The sequence below is a fragment of the Myxocyprinus asiaticus genome, chromosome 14 (genome assembly GCF_019703515.2).
Source record: "Myxocyprinus asiaticus isolate MX2 ecotype Aquarium Trade chromosome 14, UBuf_Myxa_2, whole genome shotgun sequence".
Lineage (NCBI taxonomy): Eukaryota > Metazoa > Chordata > Actinopteri > Cypriniformes > Catostomidae > Myxocyprinus > Myxocyprinus asiaticus.
Genome location: NC_059357.1, coordinates 12,101,847 through 12,119,277, shown reverse-complemented (window position 1 = coordinate 12,119,277; position 17,431 = coordinate 12,101,847). Strand labels below are relative to the sequence as shown.

The following is a 17,431-nucleotide window of genomic DNA, read 5'->3' as shown; positions in this document are numbered from 1 at the left end:
ACATCAAGAAGGGTAGACTACTCACCCTCTAAAAGATCAGAGGCTGATCCTAGACAGTATTCCATCACCAGCTAATAGGAGAGACAGAGACACATTAGCACACCAGACAAACACATCACACACACACACACACACACACACACACACACACACACACACACACACATATATATACAGTTGGAGTCAGAAGTTTACATACACCTTAGCCAAATACATTTAAACTAAGTTTTTCACAATTCCTGACATTTAATCATAGACAACATTCCTTGTCTTAGGTCAGTTAGCATCACTATTTTAAATGTGAGCGAGTGATTTATTTCAGCTTTTATTTCTTTCGTCACATTCCCAGTGGGTCAGATGTATACATAAACTTTGTTAGTATTTGGCAGCATTGCCTTGAAATTTTATAACTTTGGTCAAACGTTTTGGGTAGCCTTCAAAAAGCTTCTCACAATAAGTTGCTGGAATTTTGGCCCATTCCTCCTGACGGAACTGGTGTAATTGAGTCAGGTTTGTAGGCCTCCTTGCTCGCACATGCTTTTTCAGTGCTGCTCACAAATCTTCTATCGGATTGAGGTTAGGGCTTTGTGATGGCCACTCCAATACCTTGACTTTGTTGTCCTTAAGCCATTTTGCTACAACTTTGGAGGTATGCTTGGGGTCACTGTCCATTTGGAAGACCCATTTGCAACCGAGCATTAACTTCCTGGCCGATGTCTTGAGATGCTGCTTCAATATATCCACATAATTTTCCTTCCTCTTGATACCATCTATTTTATTCAGTCCCTCCTGCAGCAAAGCACCCCCACAACATGATGCTGCCACCCCCATGCTTCACGGTTGGGATGGTGTTCTTCGGCTTGCAAGTCTTACCCTTTTTCCTCCAAAAATAACGATGGTCATTATGGTCAAACAGTTCAATTTTGTTTCATTAGACCAGAGAACATTACTACAAAAAGTAAGATCTTTGTCCCCATGTGCACTTGCAAACTGTAGTCTGGCTTTTTTATGGCGGTTTTGAAGCACTGGCTTCTTCCTTGTTGAGCAGCCTTTCAGGTTATGTCGATATAGGACTTGTTTTACTGTGGATATAGATACTTGTCTACCTGTTTCCTCCAGCATCTTCACAAGGTCCTTTGCTGCTGTTCTGGGATTGATTTACACTTTTCGCACCAAACTACGTTCATCTCAAGGAGACAGAATGCGTCTCCTTCCTGAGCGGTATGATGGCTGCAGGGTCCCATGGTGTTTATACTTGCGTACTATTGTTTGTACAGATGAACATTGTATCTTCAGGCATTTGGAAATGACTCCCAAGAATGAACCAGGTCCACACATTTTTTTCTAAGGTCTTGCCTGATTTCTTTTGATTTTCCCAAGATGTCAAGCAAAGAGGCACTGAGTTTGAAGGTAGGCCTTAAAATACATCCACAGGTACACCTCCAATTGACTCCAATTAGCCTATCAGAAGCTAATTGGCTAAGTATCTAAAAGCTTGACATAATTTTCTGGAATTTTCCAAGCTGCTTAAAGGCACAGTTAATTTAGTGTATATAAACTTGTGACCCACGGGAATTGTGATATAGTCAATTAAAAGTGAAACAATATGTCTGTGAACAAAAATTACTCGTGTCATGCACAAAGTAGATGTCCTAAACAATTTGCCAAAACTATAGTTTGCTAATATGAAATCTGTGGAGTCGTTCAAAAGTGTATGTAAACTTCTGACTTCAACTGTGTGCAGACACACTTACCCATGCGGTGTGCTCTCTGAGGTAGCACCCTTTGTATTCAATGGTATTGGGATGTCTGAGCTTCTGTAAGAACTTCACCTCCTTTATGATGTCCTGCCATTTCTGGATGTCAAGACAGAGAACACACCAAATGTTACATTAAAAGATTAACATGTGAACTGCAACTACATCATCAATAGGATTGGGTTGAATTATTGAATATAATCAAATTAGATTAAGTGCCTTTCAGTTGTAAAGCATTTATTTCAATAGATTATCCTAAAATAGTCATTACCACATGTCATGTTTATTTAATGTATATTTTACATTATAAAGATCTATTTAATGTAAAAAAAAACAAACAAAAAAAACAACAAAAAAAATTGTGATATATCCCGTTATTGTGATAAAAAATACTTATTTTGGTCATACTGCCAAGTGCCACCCTCTATTTGGCAAGTTTGATTAATTTCTGTGAATCCGTTAAAATTGTCAATTCCAATGATTTTATTCAAAATTCTGATTCAATGATTCATTTGCATCATCACTTAAATTTTTTTTATTATTTTTAACTAGATTTGTTTGTATTTTAGTTCTAATGTTAGACATTTGAATCTGTTTGGTTACAATGGATCACTGGTTGTAATGAACGTTCCTTCAATTGGGGAAAAAAGATATCACACTTTTAAGCCGTTTCAAAGCAAACATATAAATATTAAGATATTTACACCAAATATCTTTCCAAGGTGGATTAACAACAATATATTTTTTTGCTATACTGCCCAGTCTTTTTCACCAGAAGTGTGATATGAGATGAGTGATATAAGAGAAAGCGGTGTTTCAGTGTTATAAGAGAATGTCAGTGCTGACCTCATTGGACTGCTTGCCGCTAAACGACATCTTCTTGATGGCCACCACTTCGTTGGAACGCACATCATGAGCCTGAGAGAGACATACAGTTATACAGAGCACTTACACACACACACAAACCAAAACAACATGCACAGTCCAGGGTCTCTTACACATCAACGGGTGAAATATCAGTTCTCTTCCAGAAAAGACTAATCTTGGTTCACTTACAAAGTACACAGCTCCAAAGCTGCCATGACCTATCTCTCGGAGATCAGTAAAGAGCTTCTCAGGATCATCTCTGTAGAAGAGCTCAGTCACCTCAGAGTCCTTCAGGGTCCCAGTACGCACACTGGCAGGCATGACTGGCTCCTGAGACAGAGAGAAAGAGAACCATTTCTCCACACGTGCTCTTGTGTAAGTGATCCAGTTATATCCTGTTCATCCGCAACATCACGAACTGGGTTTCCATCCAAACATTTAGCATTTTTAAACGCATTTCTAAAAATTAGACAAAAGAAAACGCAAATTATTGCGTTTTCCATCCACTATGTCATGTGCATTATCTTAAAGGAGCCCGCCTTGTTATGATGGAGCAGCTGAGTGTCCTCCTTGCTTCTGTGAGAGTTGTATTTGTAGAACTGGAGCAATTGTAATAGTTTTATAAAAAGGAGACACTGCAGAATGAGTGTAATAGCCCGGTAATTCATGTTCATATTAATTTAAAAATGAGTTCATTCAATGTGGGACTTATTTTGAAAAATGAAAAGATGTCCAGAAGCGCCTGCCGTAGACATTCTTTTTCGGCTTTGGTTTAAAGTGCTTGTTGTCGGGGGCCTGGGTAGCTCAGCGAGTAAAGACACTGACTACCACACCTGGAGTCGCGAGTTCGGATTCAGGGTGTGCTGAGTGACTCCAGCTAGGTCTCCCAAGCAACCAAATTGGCCCGGTTGCTAGGGAGGGTGGAGTCAAATGGGGTAACCTCCTCGTGGTCGCTATAATGTGGTTCGCTCTCGGTGGGGTGCATGGTGAGTTGTGCGTGGATGCTGCGGAGAATACCATGAAGCCTCCACACATGCTATATCTCCGTGGTAACACGCTCAATGGGCCATGTGATAAGATGTGCGGATTGACGGTCTCAGATGCGGAGGCAACTGAGATCCGTCTTCCGCCACCCAGATTGAGGCGAGTCACTATGCCACCACGTGGACTTAGAGCGCATTGGGAACTGGGCATTCCAAATTGGGGAGAAAATAAAAAATAAATAAAAAAAAATAAAGTGCTTGTTATCAACCCACAATATGCTTGAGACAAAAAGGAATGATTTCACGGTACAACCCATTAATTGAAACCTGTCCTTTCATTTATCCACACAGACCACAGTGGCTAATAAACAAGCCAAGTTTGAGTTTGCGTCTGGTCTCGTTATTTTCTGCACACACAATGCAGAGTGAAAGCACAGGACAGCGTCGGTTACAGCAACATATTATGCACAAATTGTGACAAGCTCTATCATTTGAGTGCCTATGTAAACAGCATGCATACACAGCAAATGTCCAGTTTATTCTCTACGATCTGCGTCACTTTGAACATTACTGTATTAAAATCATTACGTTATCGCAAGCCCTTGCAATATTTCGATAAATTCTATATATCGCACAGCCCTACTCCTCTTATCTCTGTTTTGGCTAATTCTCCACAATCTAGCATCTGCAACACTACAAAAGACCCAGAAGTCTGTGACCCACTTATAAATTGTCAGACTAGGCACTCTAAATTAATAATGATGCTGTAATCTTCTCTGGTTGGATGATGGTGTTTCAAAGTCAGACCTATCATTCCTTCTTTTTGATCTTCTTCATGTTAATACACTCCTGATGTTTGTTTGCACTGTTTGAATTTCCAAATATCATTAAGAAAAACAAACCATCACACCCAGCTGTAAAGGCCCTGTTCAACACGAATGTATCTGGTTAATTCATATCCAAACACATAACATAACCCACAATGTACACACTTTGACCTAAATGTCAAGAACATGTAAGCCTGGTGGGCTCCATCTTGTTTGCGTTTGCATTTCATATTCACAGATCATGCAGATTGGAATATGTATTTAGGCATCAGGCTGGGTGATTAGTTGGACTAAACTGAAAGCAAATCTTCCTCTGTAGATATAGGTATCCACCATAAAAAAACCTTTTTGGCTCATTTTGATTTTATAAGATCAGAAATATAGCAAATTCAACCAATTACAAACCAAACATTCACTGCATTGTCAATTGCTCATAATTCTAGGGAAGATATACTACAGTATAGCCTATCCACTGACAGCCCTGAGTTAGTTGCAGAAGTATGAAGCCACAAACTCAGAGACTAGGGCTGGGTGATATGATGATATCATAGCGATGATATAAAGTGTCGATTGATAGAGATTGTGCTATATTATTTATACCGCAATAGTAAATATCTATGTGCGAGGCGTGTGCGAATCAACCAGAGTCACGAAAGACTGAGACAATTGAAGAAACATGGACAGTGTTTTTCCAACATTTAACATTTCTGCAAATTCAATGACATTCATCTTGCAGACAGTGACTCATAAGCATTAATAGGCTTCTCATCTTCTCAAGGGCATCTGTGTTTCACGTGAGTGTCGCACAACCTATTTCTGGAGAACACAAGTGCGTGTCCAGCAGGCTTCCCGATATTTGTGCTCCAGAAACGGGAGCGATATCGCAGCACAGACCACAAAACATATGTGGCCTATTTGAATTATAATTAATAGTTTTAGGGATGCACCGAAATGTCAGCAGAAAATCAAAAATAGCACTTCATGCCATTTTCGGCTGAAAATCTCGGCCCAAAGTTTAAACAGAAACAGTTACTTTCAAATCCAGTTACAGGGACACTCACATGTAGAAAAAGCAGCCAAAAAATTTAAACAGCAGCTAATGTTTAAAGATGATGGTAACAAGGTTTTGCTTACAATGAGCCACCAACTCATTAAATATCCTTATCCACTGTTCAAGCAAAGCCGCACTCTACATCAGCGGTGTCATACAAGAGCACTTTGTCAGTAGTCAAAAGTCAGTATTTACATATAGTGTAATATTTAAAAAATATTATCCAATAAGTTAATGAGTTTATAAGTTGTTCAAGCCTAAATGTTATTATGTTAAAGGTGCACTCAGTAATTTTTTCCTCATTAAAAAAAGTTTTACTCCTAAAAAATGTATTGCAATTTTGAAATAGATTTGTAAAATCATAATGACTCACATGATATGAAGACTCTAGTCATATCAGTAACCTTATAAAAGCTGTTTTGTCCTACACGGAGTGGGTCTCCTCATGGGGGCTGCCATGTTAGGATCAAATGACCAGCCGAATACTACTCGCTTAATCTCAGTAACCACTTGTCATTGGACACTTTCACTCATGGATAAAATTAATTATGGCTGAATGTGAATAGTGATTTTCTACAATGGCATCTGTGACTAAAAACAACTGCCTTTGAATGGTGCTGCATCCACACCTACAAGACGACATGAACAAAAACTTACTGAGTGCACCTTTAATGTGTGCTTTCTAAGTGTAATCACTTATGTATAATTAATAATTATGCCAAAAAAAGTGTTACAAAAATAAATCAAATTCAGTTTTGGTTTTCGCCCCAGTGTGTCCAGAATTTTCGGTTTTGGCCAAGGATTTTCATTTCGGTGCATCACTAGAATTTTTACCTTAAAGCGCTTTGGAGGAAGACAAACGTCTCAAAAGGACAGACAGCCCGTCATTGTAACCAACATTGACGAGGAAAACAGCTACAACACTGTGTCATGTTCCAAAATAAAGGGGTTTTAAACTACACATCATCACCCTTCCTTAATGATGTTTTAAATAAGGAAAAAATACGCCAAGTTTGCCTATAGATATTCATATCTATAGAGATGACTTAATTATAAGAAATAATTAAGAGCCTAATGAAGTTTTTTTCATAGAATTTTATTTTTATTAATGTATTATTTTATTTGTTGCATTGCTTTAAGATGTTGAGTTTCTTGAGGGAAAGTTTATAATAATATATAGTGGTCAACAACATATCAGACTTAAATGTGGCATAATGTGAAATTTGGCATTTTAAGGCTGATTTAAAACTGCGTTTATTTTTATTTTTTTTTATACTTTGACTATGTCACGTTCCAAAAATATAAATATTATATAAGAGGAAGTAGTTTTCAATTATAAAGTATTCAATTCACTGACATTTAGTCATTACAGTATGGCTATTTAATATGTATAAACCATCTTTTATATATATATATATATATATATATATATATATATATATATATATATATATATATATATACACACACACACACACAGGCGGCCAAAAGTTTGGAATAATGTACAGATTTTGCTCTTATGGAAGAAATTGGTACTTTTATTCACCAAAGTGGCATTCAACTGATCACAATGTATAGTCAGGACATTAATAACGTGAAAAATTACTATTACAATTTGGAGAAAAAAATGTTCAGAACTTCTTATACTACTTCAAAGAGTTCTCATCAAAAAATCCTCCACGTGCAGCAATGACAGCTTTGCAGATCCTTGGCATTCTAGCTGTCAGTTTGTCCAGGTACTCAGGTGACATTTCACCCCACGCTTCCTGTAGCACTTGTCATAGATGTGGCTGTCTTGTCGGGCACTTCTCACACACCTTACAGTCAAGCTGATCCCACAAAAGCTCAATGGGGTTAAGATCCATAACACTCTTTTCCAATTATCTGTTGTCCAATGTCTGTTTCTCTTTGCCCACTCTAACCTTTTCTTTTTGTTTTTCTGTTTCAAAAGTGGCTTTTTCTTTGCAATTCTTCCCATAAGGCCTGCACCCGAGTCTTCTCTTTACTGTTGTACATGAAACTGGTGTTGAGCGGGTAGAATTCAATGAAGCTGTCAGCTGAGGACATGTGAGGTGTCTATTTCGAGACTCTGATGTAGAGACTTGCGTGGGACGGATTTTTCAGTCCCGCTCCTGCAAAAAATGTATCTTATCTTCTCCCACTCCTGCCCGCAAATTTCATGTTTTGTTTTTTAAAAAGCAAACACAAACACCACAGACATCATCAGCTGAAAAAGAGGATGAAGCATCAGTAAAAACTTCCTCAGGCTTGAGGCAGCTGCAGTCCACAGCTGAATGTTTATCTGACCCAGGTGGACTACTCAGGTTTAGTCCATAGCAGTTATTTAAGCTGAAGACAGTACCAAGTTCAAATATATAAAACTACAGCTAACTTCGTGAATGAATTAAGTTATATGTATTGTCTGTTAAAGTAGCTCTTTTAACATAGGATGATAGCTGATATTATCAATATTATTCTCAGTTAAATATAACTATTGGTCTGCTCGTCTGCAACGTGCTATCATTGACAAAAGCAACTTAGTTAAAAGAATAGTTCACCCAAAAATGAAAATTTGCTGATAATTTACTTACTCTCAGGCCATCCAAGATGTATCTGAGTTTCTTCCTTCATCAAAACAGAATTTAAGACTTTTAGGATTTCATTTCAGGCCTCCTCCTCTAAATAATGCAAGTGAATGTCCTCCATTTTTTGACGGTCCAAAATGCATATTTAGGGTGCATCAAAATAATCCACACGACTCCAGTCGACAAATAAAGTTCTTCTGAACGCAAAACAATGAAAAAAAAAAACCAATGTAAACAATGACGTGCTTCCTAACTCCTCTTCCATGTGACGCGTGACCTTACCAATGAGCTTACGTCATCCCTCTCATGAGCGCCACCACAGAGATGTATGGAAGCGAAAATTTGTAGTTAAAAAGTATACAAGTATTGTTTTGTTTCTAAAAATAAGCAATCGTTTGCATTCAGAAGAACTTTATTTGTCGTGTGGATTATTTTGATGCACCCTAAATATGCATTTAGGACCGTCAAAAAATGGAGGACATTCACTTGCATTGATTAGAGGAGGAGGCCTGAAATGAAATCCTAAAAGTCTTCAATTCTGTTTTGATGAAGAAAGAAACTCAGATATATCTTGGATGGCCTGAGGGTGAGTAAATTATCAACAAATTTTCATTTTTGGGTGAACTGTTCCTTTAAATCAAGTGTATAAGTCAAGCCCCAGATGCCGTTTTGGATATTTCTTTTAAACTTAAATAATAATTGAAAGAGAATTGGAATGTATTTGTGAGCTTATTTGTAGTACATCAAGATTACATAAATGTATTTATATTAAACGTGTATTTTGAAGATTAAAATAAGGTTTTTATTATGTGAGGTCACACTTTATTTTAGGTGTCTTTAAATACTATGTACTTACATAAAAATTTCTGTCTCCAATGTGTTAAATATGGAGTGTGCCAGAAAGAGTTTCGAATGAGCCACCGTCCTTGCGCCTGTAAATCATTTTTTTTTTTTTTTTTTTTTTTTTTTTTTTGGTGCTCTTGCGCAATAGATGAATGACAATTTATTTATTTTTAGATATTTGTATTTTGCGGGAGTCCCACGAATAATTTTACTCTCCCGCAACCCGCACACACAAGTGTCTTACCGCCCACTCCCACCAAGCAAAACTTGTCCCGCGCCGCACTCGGTTGCGTCGGGTCCCGCGGTAGTCCCGCAGGAGTGCAGGTACCCTGATGTACTTATCCTCGTTTAGCTGTACATTTGGGACTTCCACATCTCTTTCTGTCCTTGTTAGAGCCAGTTGTCCTTTGTCTTTGAAGACTGTAGTGTACACCTTTGTAAGAAAACTTCGTTTTTTTGGCAATTTCAAGCATTATATAACCTTCATTCCTCAAAACAATGATTGACTGATGAGTTTCTAGAGAAAGCTGTTTCTGTTTCCATTTTTTCACCTAATATTGACCTGAAGACATGCCAGTCTATTGCATACTGTGGCAACTCAAAAACATAGACAATGTTAAGCTTCATTTAACAAACCAAATATCTTTCAACGATGTTTGATATAATAGCAAGTGATTTTCTAGTACCAAATTAGCAATTTAGCATTATTACTCAAGGATAAGGTGTTGGAGTGATGGCTGCTGGAAATGGGGCCTGTCTAGATTTTATCAAAAATGACTTTTTTCAAATAGTGATGGAGCTGTTTTTTTACATCGGTAATGTCCTGACTATACTTTGTGATCAGTTGAATGCCACTTTGGTGAATTAAAGTACCAATTTCCTTTCGAAACAGCAAATATTTACATTATTCCAAAATTCTGGCCGCCAGTGTATATATGTATTGTGATATATATATCTATATCTATATATATATAGTTATCGTGATATAAGATTTTAGTCATATCGCCCACCCCTACCAAAAATAGTCCAATCATAATTCTTCGATACATTCATACACTGAGCTTTTGTATATCAAAGTCATGAGAATGAGAATACGAGACACCGTGACAGGGTCATACAGGACAGCCCAATGTGAGGCATGGCAGATCTGAGTAGCATCTCATTTCAGACAAGCACGTGCCAGGACATTCAGCTCTGAAAACAACTCAGTAGAAGACACCCAGACTGAAATATAATACCTCTCTAACAGACACTGCGGCACAAAGACAGACAGTGACTCAAATCACACCCCGGGAGATAAGCAACTGTACTACAGTGTCAGAAGAAAGCAAATGCCAAACAAGCTAATCTGTGCTTTCTGGACTATGGTTGCTGCAACGAAGACTGAGAAGCAACAAATCTGCAACACAGACATCACACCTTTCCTGATGTAATTAACCATTTTGTGGTCATGCAAGAAAAGCACCCTCTGAGCTCTGTGGACTAAACTTTCTATGCTTCAAGTAGCATGATAACAGGGTGGGGATGTTCCATGGAACTGAGAAGTCTTTTTCACATTTCCTGTTTAAAGGAAGGAGGGTCATACCATTTCTAAGGAAAACCCACAGCCGCAAACCATACCAAGGAAGCAGCCCATAAACCTCGTGTAATTTAAGCATATTTCCATGTTGTTTACAGCAAAGCATAAGCTCTTTACAAAGTATTGACGAGGTCTTTCACTCCCTTGGTTAGAGTCTACTAATATTACATGATAAATATCAGATATTGATTACACTTGCATGCCCTAATGTGCTATTATTGGGCTTTAAAACTTAAATGGGCACCCAGTAATGTTTCTTCCCTCCACCCACTGAGTGCACTTAAGACCATAATGTGTTTTGTGCAGATGAACACTTTTCACACCCCTTTCCTGGGTGGATGTTTGCCACTTTTATTGGCCTCAGGACTGAAGGTTTTGTCAAAGTAAGGTTAAAACGTGTAAATATGTGCATACTATTGTATAAATGCTAATTAGGATTGAAGACACATTCAGTTTCCGGTGTTCTGCTGGAAAAGGGAAACTAAACAATAGAAAGCGAAGAAACACATGGGCTGTTTCTTAAACTCCAGGGAGGCATTTTTGGGGGACTTAAATGCAAAAATCCTGTTAAATGTTGTCTAGTTATGCAACTCACCGCCACGAACTCATACGAGCAGAATTACGATTATAAACCAAGAAACATGCTTCATATATCGTTTTGATGGAGGATGACCCTGTTAGTGACAGGCTCATCCGCCTGTCAATAACACAAAGCCTGGTCTCATTCAGCTGTAAATGTCTCACAATCACCAATAGATTTCAAAGTCAAAAATATAAAAACAATTTTTTTAATAAAAATAAATGTCTCTTACCGTGGCGTACTGTGATCCTCCTCTTTATTCCCTGCAAATAAACAATTATCCGGCTTTCTCCGCAAATAATCGTAGCGTCCGCTGTTTTTGCCTCCACTTGCGACGTTTTAAATCAACACACTGTCCATATTTCTAACGACATCCGCCTTCCAGCGTGCAGAAGAATCTAATTTTAAAACAACGTATGTTCTAAAACTCTTCAATGGCAGTGAACTCTCTTTATCTCTCACTCTCGGTAACGGTTCGTTAGCCAGCTAGCCGACTGTTTCCACTTTGAATCCGGGACACGGCTGGTGTACCTGCTCGCACACTCCTGCCCCTACCATATTGCACAGTTACATCCGCATTTATGATTCTCGATTTGGTTTCCAGACTGTTTTAATCCGGTGTCGGATTGTCTTTCTATCTAACCCCCTTTTTTGTCCAGGAAACGCAAAATGGCTACGTGGGGCGGGAGCCAACCGGACGGAAGTTCAAAATTTCTGTGCACTGCGTTTCTGGTGAAGAGTAGACCGAGGGAATCCGCCATCTTGAGAAGGGCAATTTGAGTTTGAGGAAGAACTATTGTTTCCCTGTGTAAAACAAACAGCCCTCTAGAGATTCTCCAGACTCCCTTTAGATGAGCCCAAAATATAATTTTTTTATGTATTTAAGGAACTTAAATACTCTATAACGCAACCCAAACGGTGCCTTTCAGTAAGAAGGACTATAAAACTGCCCCATTGAGCAATAATTATGTGCAGGACATGGCTTAATCTATTTATATTTATCCAACATACCCTACCTCTTCTGCCATACATTTCCTTGCATCTGTATATGACAGATTTGTATTTGCACACACACACACATTATATATATATATATATATATATATACACACACACACACACACTGGCAGCCAAAAGTTTGGAACAATGAACAGATTTTGCTTTTATAGAAAGAAATTGGTTCTTTTATTCACCAAAGTGGCATTCAACTGATCACAATGTATAGTCAGGACATTAATAACGTGAAAAATTACTATTACAATTTGAAACAAATGTTCAGAATTTCTTATACTACTTCAAAGAGTTCTCATCAAAAAAATCCTCCACGTGCAGCAATGCCAGCTTTGCAGATCCTTGGCATTCTAGCTGTCAGTTTGTCCAGATACTCAAGTGACATTTCACCCCACACTTCCTGTAGCACTTGCCATAGATGTGGCTGTCTTGTTGGGCTCTTCTCATGCACCTTACAGTCTAGCACATCCCACAAAAGCTCAATGTGGTTAAGATCCATAACACTCTTTTCCAATTATCTGTTGTCCAAAGTCTGTGTTTCTTTGCCCACTAACCTTTTCTTTTTGTTTTTCTGTTTCAAAAGAGGCTTTTTATTTGCAATTCTTCCCATAAGGCCTGCACCTCTGAGTCTTCTCTTTACTGCTGTACATGAAAGGTGTTGAGCGGATAGAATTCAATGAAGCTGTCTGCTGAGGACATGTGAGGTGTCTATTTCTCAAACTAGAGACTCTGATGTACTTATCCTCTTGTTTAGTTGTACATCTGGCCTTCCACATCTCTTTCTGTCCTTGTTAGAGCCAGCTGTCCTTTGTCTTTGACGACTGTAGTTTTACCGGATTAAAGTACACTCTTGCCAATTGTTTATTAGCATTTGTTTTATTGTATTTTTCTACTATGTGTTTTTGCTGGGGTCAATTTGACCCCAAACAGAAACAACAAGAATGGATACCAGTCAAATATCTGAAAAGTGCGCTAAAAAAATGAAGAAAGATTCAGTCCAAATCTGTCTACTGTGTTTTGATTAGGTCAGAAGAAATTATTAAAATAACCTTAATGGTTCCTACAGTGCATCCGGAAAGTATTCACAGCGCTTCACTTTTTCCACATTTTGTTATGTTACAGCCTTATTCCAAAATGGATTAAATTAATTATTTTCCTCAAAATTCTACAAACAATACCCCATAATGACAACGTGAAAGAAGTTAGTTTGAAATCTTTGCAAATATATTAAAAATAAAAAACCGAAAAAAAAAACGAAAAAAAAATCACATGTATATAAGTATTCATACCCTTTGCTCAATACTTTGTTGAAGCACTTTTGGCACCAATTACAGCTTCAACTCTTTTTGAGTATGATGCTACAAACTTGGCACACCTATTTTTGGGCAGTTTCTCCCATTCTTCTTTGCAGGACCTCTCAAGCTCCATCAGGTTGGATGGGGAGCGGCGGTGCACAGCCATTTTCAGATCTCTCCAGAGATGTTCAATCGGGTTCAAGTCTAGGCTCTGGCTGGGCCACTCAAGGACATTCACAGAGTTGTCCCGTAGCCACTCCTTTGTTATCTTGGCTGTGTGCTTAGGGTCGTTGTCCTGTTGGAAGATGAACCTTCGCCCCAGTTTGGAGTCCAGAGCACTCTGGAACAGGTTTTCATCAAGGATGTCTCTGTACATTGTTGCATTCATCTTTCCCTCGATCCTGACTTGTCTCCCAGTTCCTGCCGCTGAAAAACATCCCCACAGCATGATGCTGCCACCACCATGCTTCACTGTAGGGATGGTATTGGCCAGGTGATGAGCGGTGCCTGGTTTCCTCCAGACATGACGCTTGCCTTTCAGGCCAAAGAGTTCAATATTTGTTTTATCAGACCAGAGAATTTTGTTTCTCATGGTCTGAGAGTCCTCCAGGCGGGCTGTCATGTGCCTTTTACTGAGGAGTGGCTTCCGTCTGGCCACTCTACCATACAGTGCTGCAGAGATGGTTGTTCTTCTGGAAGGTTCTCCTCTCTCCACAGAGAAATGCTGGAGCTCTGTCAGAGTGACCATCGGGTTCTTGGTCACCTCCCTGACTAAGGCCCTTCTCCCCCGATTGCTCAGTTTGGCTGGGTGGCCAGCTCTAGGAAGAGTCCTGGTGGTTTCAAACTTCTTCCATTTACGGATGATGGAGGCCACTGTGCTCATTGGGACCTTCAGTGCTACAGAATACAATCCTGTCTCGGCAGTCTACAGACAATTCCTTGGTTTGTGCTCTGACATGCACTGTTAACTGTGGGACCTTATATAGACAGGAGTGTGCCTTTCCAAATCATGTCCAATCAACTGAATTTATCACAGGTGGACTCCAATCAAGTTGTAGAAACATCTCAAGGATGATCAGTGGAAACAGGATGCACCTGAGCTCAATTTTGAGTGTCAGGCAAAGGCTGTGAATACTTATGTACATGTGATTTTTTTCATTTTTTATTTTTAATAAATTTGCAAAGATTTCAAACAAACTTCTTTCATGTTGTCATTATGGGATATTGTTTGTAGAATTCTGAGGAAAATAATGAATTGAATCCATTTTGGAATAAGGTTGTAACATAAAAAAATGTGGAAAAAGTGAAGCGCTGTGAATACTTTCCGGATGCACTGTAAGAGGTTCATTTCTAATTTTTTTAATTCAGGCATCCTCAACAGAGCTTAGAAAACCAAAAGGTATCACATTACTCTGCTGTTTTGCAACATAATTTACTCCAAAACAATGTTTTAAATGCAATAAGGAAATTTTCATAACCACTGAACAATTTACAAAAAAAAAAAAAAAAAAAAAAGCGGCAAAACAGGATCATCAAGACCCAAAACCTTTGCTCATATCAACTTTGAAATGTATTATTTCTCTGCAGACGGGGTCAGCTACAGTACTACAGTCCAGTATAACCAATACATAACCCTTTAGAGCATTTTTAAATCATTCTGGGATTACATGGATACGGTTTTGCACAAACTTGTCCATGTCAGCCCGAGTGCATGTTGTCATTAAAGCGAAAGGGGAGTGAATAATTTCAACTTTTCTCTCAAATTGCTATGAAAATAATATAATTGGTCATTTATTTATTTGTTGGTTTAAAGTTACAATTAATTACTTAAAAATAAACATGTTCACTATGGTCTCAGATTTTTGGACCCCACTGTTTATAATACAATATTATACAATAACCTTCTCTTCTTCATCAACTTCCAGTCCAATTCCGATTCCTATGTAGTCCAAGACTACATAGAGTGGGCAAAAGAGTCCATTCCAGCCTATTTCAAGACCCATCTATCGTAACACACATGCACATCCACAAAAAAATCTGTATTCATTTTAATTATTATTTATTCATACTGACACATGGCTAGTGCACTTATCTGTTCCTACAACTATTCAGAATTGCCTGACATTTGTTGACCACTGCAGTCTCACACCAAAAAGCCAGAGAACTTCTTCAAGAACACAGCCGCGAATTCACCGTTAATCCGTCCTCTTCAAAATGCAAAAATTCAAGCCAGCGGGCCAGTAACCAAGATAGTCTTGGGATACTGAACAGGGTTTTGTTAGGAAAACAACCAAAAACACACCTCTCTACTATCTTCACCAACATGCGATTGACGCTTCGTTCAACTCTACGCAAGGTTGTGGTATTTATAAGAAAGGGGCGGGGTTTATGTGGACTAAATGATTGGAGAAGTCCAGCATAGTCACCAGAGAGAAGTTTGTTGTTGCACCGGAAGATTATATCGAGTTATGACATTTTGATTAAAGATTACGAGGTCAAACTTATGAAAAAACATATGCATGGATTCACAATAAGATCAATAACATGTATTTAGAAAATAGATAGGGTGAATTTTCATTTCATGCAGACTTTAAGAAGTCACTAAATGCCTCAAATATAAATACAAAGAATGCCAAAAAATTGATTTTGAATCTATTTTAAAATTTAATCTATTTTACCTAGAATAGATTACTTTTTTTTTTTTTTTTTAAGAATTTTTCCGACCAACAAGTTGAACCTGCTTACTGGTTTTCCCTCAGCCACACAACATGAAAAGACAGACCACTTTCTAAAACAACAACAGTTGTCATTAAGCCACATTATATCTGGGAAAACTATACTCTTGTCATATCAAGGTAAAAATAGTGAAGATCTTTTTAACGACACACATTTGATGTATTTGTAGAGCAAACAAACAAATACATTCTTAGAAACATACACAAGAGAACTATATTTATGATGTTTAATGAGAACAAATGGGACCAGCAGAGATCCAAAGATGATCAACAAAGTGCAAAAACTCCCTTCACCCATGTTTTGACCTGTGATTTTATTTATTTATTTAATAGCTCAGTGAAGTGAAGATAAAATTTAATATTTGATTCATGTAGAATTGTGGATTTTCAAGTATACTTGAAGCACCATTTGGGGTTCCTCAGCTGCCACACTGGCGGAACCATCTGGAGATCCTCCAGGCATCCTTTAAAAGGGCATCAAATATACTTTTTATGTCCTAAAGGAACTTCAAAATATAAGTTTGAAAATCATCTGATTTTCATCTGAAAATATTTGACAAATGTTACTTTGCCAACTAAGTTTCTTTATATAAATATTTTACTGTCCAGTGCTGCTTTAAATAGCGCAACACAAACACCAGTCCTTTATTTAATATTGCCAACTCACCAGGGCAGTCGCGCAAAGGAAACGTTTGTTGAACTCACTAACAAAAATGTATCTTTGAAATGCAACATAAATATTGTTATGCATAAATATACATATGTTACTCTCTTTCAGTGTGATTTCAGCTCAATAACATTTTAAAATACAGCAGTGTGGCTGTGTCTGTGGCAATTTTTCTCTGTCTTGTGTATAGGGGAGAGGAGACAACGGTTAAAGCGTAGGCACAATGGATACGTTTAAGTTGTTGTTTTTTTCCCAACACTTGTCTAAGTGTCCAGCAATAGGCAGAGGCAGATAGGGTGGTTTATGAGAGACAACAACAGTAGGGCGTGGAACATATGCAAAGTGTAGCAAAAAAAGCTGACCTTGTAAAGAAAAGGGATTTAAATTTTTTTTTTTTTTTTTTTTAAGATTTTACTTATTTAATTAATGGATTTAATTATAACACATTTTTAGGTCTGTAATGGGCATATGTTAGTATGCTATTTTATGGTCCTCAATTAAAAGTGAAATTCTTGGACCTGAATTATAGGCACTAGTATAGAAATGTTGTAGGGTCACTGGGCGTGTACTGTAAATATGCTTAACAGGTGGAAATAAAACCAGGCAAGGTGAGTCAGAGTTAAAGCTAGAGGTAGTGAGGTGGGGGGAAAA

General features: G+C 38.0%; 1 protein-coding gene across 2 annotated transcripts in view; it reads right to left on the bottom strand.

The window, feature by feature from the left end:
- The window catches only part of LOC127451578 (serine/threonine-protein kinase TAO2-like), a 34,279-nt gene extending 22,526 nt beyond the window's left edge, over positions 1-11,753 (bottom strand). For both annotated transcript variants that reach the window (XM_051716354.1, XM_051716355.1), the window contains exons 1-5: positions 11,305-11,753; positions 2,814-2,954; positions 2,604-2,675; positions 1,755-1,856; positions 26-71 (exon numbers count right to left, since the gene is read on the bottom strand). In XM_051716354.1, coding sequence (XP_051572314.1) covers positions 26-71; positions 1,755-1,856; positions 2,604-2,675; positions 2,814-2,945 — 352 coding nt within the window. In that variant the 5' untranslated portion in view covers positions 2,946-2,954; positions 11,305-11,753. The remainder of the gene's footprint in view (positions 1-25; positions 72-1,754; positions 1,857-2,603; positions 2,676-2,813; positions 2,955-11,304) is intronic.
- Positions 11,754-17,431: the final 5,678 nt, after the last annotated feature.